At 40.5% G+C, this 7,630-nt stretch overlaps 1 protein-coding gene across 1 annotated transcript; it reads left to right on the top strand.

Annotated features, from left to right (window-relative positions):
- Positions 1-305: 305 nt before the first annotated feature.
- Positions 306-3,971, top strand: LOC149254146 (uncharacterized). The gene has a single exon (XM_089454701.1). It carries the CDS (start codon positions 306-308, stop codon positions 3,969-3,971), a length of 3,666 nt encoding a protein of 1,221 aa, XP_089310827.1.
- The last annotated feature ends 3,659 nt before the right edge of the window (positions 3,972-7,630 follow it).

Raw genomic sequence — 7,630 nt, 5'->3', positions numbered from 1 at the left:
ATGATTTTTCCACAAAAAAGATTCGCCAATTTCCAATTTTATAAAAGACGATTCGCCCAAATTTTAGAATATAAAATTATTTTACCTTAAAAATCGCCAACATTGTATAGAGGCTATATATAAAATCATTATAAATTTGAATAATTTTACAAATATATCAATAAACATTTTATAGTTTGCATATTAGGGATTAGTGAGATTCGCCAATGTTTTTAAACTTCAAGAAATTTTTCCATCCTTAAAATTTTCCTTGTTATCCAACACTTCAAGCTGATTGATCCCCCTTTGTCAAATGGAAAATACACATGGACCAACAGAAGGGCAGGAATACACAACATAAAAGAGAGGCTAGACAGGTTCCTAGTCCAGGAAGGAGTAGCAGAAAATTACCAAGTAATCAGGAGCCACATAATCCATGGCACAGCCTCGGATCACAAGGCCGTGGTCCTCTCCCTTTTAAATATAACAGAGCCTGGGACTCCCATGAGGATTTTCGCACTCTTGTAAGGGAACAGTGGACGATTGAAGTCCTTGGCTCACCCCACTTCGTGTGGGAATCAAAGCTAAAGCACCTTAGGACAGCTATAAAGCAATGGGCAAGGGAAAAGGCAATTTCTGAAAAGAAAAAGAAAACAGAGCTGCTATTAGAAATGGAGAGATGGCATAAAGAAAAAGAACAAGTGCAATACACAGCAGAGGACCTAGACAAGGAAAAAAATCTGTACAAAGAGCTATATCGGCAGAACCGCATGGAGGAAGAGGAGCAAAGAATAAAATCTCGCTGTCTTTGGTTAAGATTTGGGGATAAAAACACCTCTTTCTTCCACAACAATGTCAAGATCAGAAGAGCAATCAATCAGATAGACAAAATTGAAGTCGACGGGAGAGAATTGAAGGATCAAGAAGACATAAAAAACGCAGCACATGAGCACTTTAAAGCACTCCTTTCGGCGGATCCCCAGCACCATGGCAACGATGATTTTCTAAGTATAATCAAAAGTAAGACAACAGAGGCACACAACAACAAGCTTGAGCAAGAACCTACAGCAGAAGAAATCAAAGAGGCTACCTTCGGTATGCAGCAAGATAAGGCCCCAGGGCCGGACGGATTCACAGTTTCATTCTACAAACAACATTGGGAAACTATAAAGAAGGACTTTGTAAGAATGGTTAAAAATGCTTTTAGAAAACACAAACTGGGGGACAATACGAAGTCTTCACATATAGCTTTGATCCCCAAGGAAGCCAACCCCAAATCCTTTGATAGATTCCGGCCCATCTCGCTTTGTAATGTCTCATATAAAATCATAACAAAAATAATTGCAAATAGGATAAAGAATCTCCTTCCTCTCATAATTTCAGAGAATCAGGGAGGCTTTGTCCCAAAGAGGCAGATCATAGACAATTTTATTTTAATCCAGGAAGCAATACATAGCAGCCACAACAGAGGAGAGCGTGGAATGATCATCAAACTGGACATGGCCAACGCATTTGATCGAGTAGATCACTCCTTCCTATGTGCGGTCTTAAAAAATTTCGGCTTCTCTCCCAATTTTATTAATATGATCAGAGCTTGTATCTTCGACTCCTGGACCGCCCCACTGATTAATGGTAGACCCAGCAACTTTTTCAGAAGTTCCAGAGGGTTGAGGCAGGGCTGCCCCCTCTCCCCTTTCCTTTTCATTATCATGGCGGAATCCCTCAGCATCCATCTAGAAAATCTTCGCAGCAAAAGAGAAATCACAGGCATCCGCATTGAAAGAGGAATAAAGGAAATAAACCATTCACTGTTCGCGGATGACACATTATTAATTGGGGGAGCCTCCAGTTTAATGGCAAGGAGGTTCAAAAAAGTTCTGGACGCCTTCCTCCAAGCCTCAGGAGGCAAACTGAATAACAGAAAATGCAAGCTTTACACTTGGAATGTGCCTCATCAGATTCAGCAAAGAATATCCCAAATCCTGGATATCCCTCTTCAAAAAAATTGGAGCTCTTTCCCTTATCTGGGCCTGCCTCTGGCAAAGGAACACATTAAAGTAGAGGTCTGGACAACCCACATTGAAAAAATGAGAGGCCATCTCCAAAACTGGGGCGTCTCTTGGCTTAATCTAGCTGGCAGAACCATTCTTATAAAGGCTGTCCTCTCCGGACTCCCAATTTATCAATATGCAATCATTATGGCTCCTGCTAGTATCCACAAACACATGGAGCTCATAATGAGAAGCTTTCTCTGGCAAGGAGGTAAACAGGACACAAAAAAATTCAGTCTGGTTAGCTGGGACCAAGTAACTCTTCCTTATGAAAAAGGAGGTCTATCCATAAAAATTCCAAGCCTCTCCAACCAGGCGCTGGGGCTCAAACTGATCTGGAGGATTCTCACAGGAGCTGGCTCGTGGTGGGTGGAGACAATCAAAATAAAATACCTTAGGGGCCTAAACTCCAATATCCTCAACGACCCAATAACAGACAGGCCTTGCACTCCGATGTGGCGTCTAGTCAAGAAAGTTCTGCCACACTTCAAAGAAAATGTCTCCAAGCTCCCAGGCAACGGACAAAGCATCAACATATGGACTGACAGAATAATGAATTCCAATCCAAGAACCCTTCTTCAAGAGTTCAGACCTTTGCAAGACTGGATGGAGGAAAGGAGAATAATCACCCTGCATGACATATCCTTATGGAACCAAAATAGATGGCAGGCTTGGAAAGACCTGAATCTTCCTCCGGATCTAAAAGCTCTGTGGCACAATCTGAAGCTCTCATTATCTGGACTAGCTCCAACAAAAAGGGACGACGAGGACAGATATATCTGGGACACAGGGGGAGGATCCTTCACGGTTAAAGAAGGGTACAAATCTCTCCAAAATTCAACCCCCAAAGCAAACTGGGACCTTTACTCAGCTGCCTGGAAGTCAGAAAGCCTCCCAAAGGTAAAGCACTTCAACTGGACCCTTTTAAAAGGGAAAATCCTTACAGCGGAGAACCTTAGAAAGAAAGGAATACAAGGACCCTCGATCTGCTGCTTCTGTTGGGCAGAGGAGGAGTCAATTCAACACTCTTTCCTTCTTTGCCCATTTGCTCAAAGGTGTTGGAAAAGGATAACAAGCCCCTTGGACATCAGAGGATTCCCTGATCAGATGCACAATCTCCAGAAGAACTGGAAAAGAGTTTTTCCACACCCTAAGAAGGGCAAGAATAATATCAACAGAATTTGGAAGTGTATCCCTGCTACTCTATGCTGGAACCTCTGGCTAGCTAGGAACAACTACGTTTTCAAAAACAAAAGGCCTAACATGGACAGTGTAATAGCCAAAACTATAGCAAACATCTCGGAAGCGGTCAGTGCAAACTTCATAGCCTTCCCAGACCAGAAGAGTTGGGCCCAAGAGGAAAGGGACTGGTACAGTAACTTCAATGTAAGCCACTCTCAGAATCCTCCTCCACAGAATAAAGCCAACCAGAAGCAGCCCAAATGGAAGCTCAGGGGAACTAAAGAAGAAATAAGACAATGGATCAGCAAACAAGACCGCCCCCTCCTGTTCTTTGACGGCGCATCAAAGAACAACCCAGGAGCAGCGGGAGCAGGAGGCATAATAAAATACCATGAAGGAAACCACATCTGCAGTTATGAATGGGGACTGGGAAGGACATCGAACAACGCAGCAGAAGCTTACAGTCTCCTCCTTGGCACCACAATTTTATCCAAATTGGGACTAAAGAACCCAGTTATAATTGGGGACTCGGCTATCATAATTTCAACCATGATCAATGATAAAGACTTCAGCAAAGAAGGTCTTAATAACATAAGGAAGAGAATCACAGAGAACACAAGAAGTTTGGGGGAAGTCACCTTCAGGCATGTGCTGAGGGAACACAACGCAGAAGCTGACTCCCTTGCCAGCAAGGCGGTGAACCGACAGCAGGGACAGGTTAGTGAAAATGAAAAAATCTATGAAAAAGAGATCCCCTAATCAGTCAAGCCGTCATCTAGCTCATCAGAAAAGCCCCTCTGAACCTTGCCAGATCAGTATTCATCCCATCAGCCTGTCATCGAATGATCATCCCTTACCTTACACTCCTCCGTCTTCCCTCTCTCTTCTTGATCCCAGCCCCTCCCGTGTTATCCCCTCTGGTTTGGTAGGCAATTGTCTCTTCAAGCCTCCCGGACAGTGCACCTCAAATCCGCAGCAAGTTATGCATACAGTGCTCACAGGTTTCAATATCCCGCTCTATCGTCTAGTATGGCTCTCTCCTTCCCTTTATATATCTGCTCCCCTGCGCGATTTCCTCAATCAAGCTTTGCAGCCCCAGTTACAGCAAAAAAGAGTATGGAGCATTGAGGTTAGAATAGTTGTTCAAGGGAGTGATACTGTCCAGAGCGCGCCCAGAACTTTGAGTTCCCCTTTCCTTCTCAGCACAAAGCGTGTTACCAATCAGAGATTCGGTGTTCAAGCCATTCAAGCCGTCCTCAGGTATAAATCAAACTATTTCTCAGATTTTTGTTTGCTAATCCGCTCCTTTCAAGCCATGGCAGAGAACAGGCAGTAGCCAACAGCACAGGAGGGCGCAGCGCGTCAAGGGAATCCCCTGGACAGGGTGATAGGGAATGATACCTGCACACTCTGTAAAGAGCACGTTTTCATGATTGCTCGTTTTGTTAAACACCACAAAGAGCTGAGGGACGATTTTGAATTAGACAGCCGCTCAAAAAGAAAGAAGCTGATAAAATAGAGAAAGGAAATCGAGGGACTTAAGGCACCAAAAGGATGAACAGAGGGATGTTCAGATGGAAGACACAGTAAACTAATTCTGGTGTTAGTCAAATGAACAGTAAAGTAAAGCTAATAGACGGTTTGTTTGTAAGGCAGTATAGTAGGCATCTTTTCCAGCAATTTCTTTTCAACTTAATCTCACAGAAGTCACGGGCTGCGTCCCGGTTTTGGACTTCATTTGTGCCCGCTCTTCTTGAATCCTATGTAATAGCTCTGGCTTTCTACAGTTTTTTAATATATGAGTAAACGATCTTGTGAAAAAAAAAAAAAAAAGATGAGGAGAAGAAAGATCTGTAAGGTTATATAGATGATGTCACATTCACAATGGAATATTAAAGGTTGAAGAATGTGAAAAGTTTCTACAAGCGACAACATATTTACACTTGCAGCATGAATATTGAACAGAAATGCCAACAATTAAGCATAAAAACCAAGAAACGACAATAAGAAAATAATGAATGATAGTGAAATCATGAAAGGCAATGAAAATATTGGACATGTAGAAATTAATTGTGAAGAAGGTTGATGAAGAGCTTCTTGATCTCCAATTGTGCGCTCCTCATATGAGAATGGTTATGTAAAATGATTAACTTGATTGATTTAAAGAAATTTACATGAAAAATTGTTTCATACATGATCACCACTTCTCATCACATGAAAGGGTTAGCTAAGAGAAGTTAAGTGGGCTACTATTTTCTAGGAGAGTGATCACATGAAACCAAATAGCTCATGCATGCACGAGGAAGAGTGCATGTCTTTAGCATGAAGGAGTGTGCTTAGGTAGGGCACACTTTCTCACCATGAAGGAGTGTGCTTAATGAGGCTACACTTCTTCAACCCGAAGGACTGCACTCAAGTTGAGAACATGTCTTCATCAACTTGGAGTGGGATTTTTATTTTCTGAGTCATTTTCTTTCTTTCGTTTGTTTTTTATGTACCTTTGAGTGTTTTTCAAGTGTGTGCATGGAGAGAAGGTAAGTTTCTAAGTCAAGATAAGTGATGAGTTCGACCAACCATGGACTAACTACCTCAAGCACTTCTAATGGTTAAGTGACAATGCTTAGGAAACATTTACTTAGGAGGTTGTGACCCTCAGAGAAACTACACAAATAACAAATCAAACAACATGGCGACATTAAGGGGCTTGAAACCACAATTAATATGGGCTCCAAAATTGACTTAGGAAATTTTTTTGAGGGTATTTATTGTAATGACAACAAAAGGGCATGCAATTTAAGTGGATTGATACATAAAAGGATTCCTTTCCAAAAATTAAGGAGCTCATCGCTCATGTTTTTTCCCTATATAAATTATATTTCAATAATAATTTTTTGTTACATACCTTCATCTTAGATTTGTCTCTGGAAGTTGTAATCACATAGAAAAATGAAAAGGAAGAGAATCAAATTTCATTCGTGACAACAAGATTACATGGTTATGAATTAAACTATCTAGGTATCAATAAGTGTCCTGATGATGGATCCCTGTTGGGATTTGAAACATCGACAAGTATGATCTTTACTGTGGGTACTCCGATTCAATCAAAAGTAGACCTATGCAGTGTATAGGGAAGTTAAGTAGTTTTGACCTTATACCATGAAGAGACATGTTAAGGTAATTGCCCCTCACCCAATAGTAAGATCATTATTCATAGAGGAGTTTAGAGAGAGAAGGAGAAATTAGAAGACATCCCTATGGGAATATGATCTATAATTGAAGCTTTATTATGCCATAAGCAACCATGGCTTGTGAAAAGTCTCTGTAAAGACTCTAGACCTTGAAAATTAAGAATAAGAAAGATGGGGAAACAAATTATCTATGTATTTATCTGAAGACCCTTTCATTCTCTAGCATGAAGATTCATGGTACCATGATTTGGGGAAATATGTGCAACACATTACCATATTGAAGAACTTAAACCCAATGAACCAGAGACCAATTAGACTCAAAGATTTCCAATATCAAATTGTGAATGGAGTAATTCGTAGAAAACACTACAATGGATTTATCCTTTGCTTCCTCAAGAAAAATGATGCTAACAATGTTCATTCTAAAATTCAGGATGGAATAGCATTTTGCAGGTGAAACAACAATCCATAAGATTCCAAAACAAGATACTATTGGCCAATAATATTCAAAGATTCACATGACTATATTATAAGTGTGTTGGTGATTATAAGAAACTCATTGTCCCTCTATATCCAGTAGTCATCTAAGAATTGTTTCCACAAGGAAGACTAGATGTGATCAGTGATATTTTTACCTCAATCATGCTATCAAACTATTTTTCTCCCTAGGGTTATTCCCTTTGAGTTACTACACTATTGACCTTTTTCCTCGGCCTTTAACCACTCCTTTCCCAGTGCTATTCCACAACTACATGCAGGGAAGCTTATGAGTGTGGTTGGAAGGTTCCAACTGCACACAAAACCCATCTTTCCTGCAGTTATGACCAAATTTCCATTGTTTAGTCTGTGCAGTTGGGAGACTTATTCTAGATTCTTAGGGTTCCTAGGAGATCAATTTGACTCATCACCTTATCTCATCTATTTGAGCTAGATAGGACACATTATTGAGAAGATTCTTTAACTTCTTTTAATCCTAGGTGTCTACATTTATCCTGGTGGCAATCTTCTTTTTCCTATTTATATTTGGCTATCCTAGAGGATTAGGCTAGTGATAATCTAAGAGTTATATCAAAGAGATGGAGCTATATAGATTCATATGTTGATGCTATTGTGATTCATTTTTGAGAGCTACATGTTGCCTTGAGTCTTTTTTCATTATAGTGGGGAAACTATGCTAGAATTAGGAGAGGAACATCAAAGCCAAAGGTATTGATGTATATTTAATTTATG

Source organism: Pinus tabuliformis, chromosome 7, assembly GCF_031772625.1.
Source record: "Pinus tabuliformis cultivar Carrire ecotype Pingquan chromosome 7, CPIR1, whole genome shotgun sequence".
Classification (NCBI taxonomy): domain Eukaryota; kingdom Viridiplantae; phylum Streptophyta; class Pinopsida; order Pinales; family Pinaceae; genus Pinus; species Pinus tabuliformis.
This window is presented reverse-complemented; position numbering and strand designations above follow the sequence as displayed.

What these genes read in the sequence shown, in the direction of transcription:
- LOC149254146 (XM_089454701.1), top strand. Translation starts at nt 306, where the DNA reads ATGGACCAACAGAAGGGCAGGAATACACAACATAAAAGAGAGGCTAGA.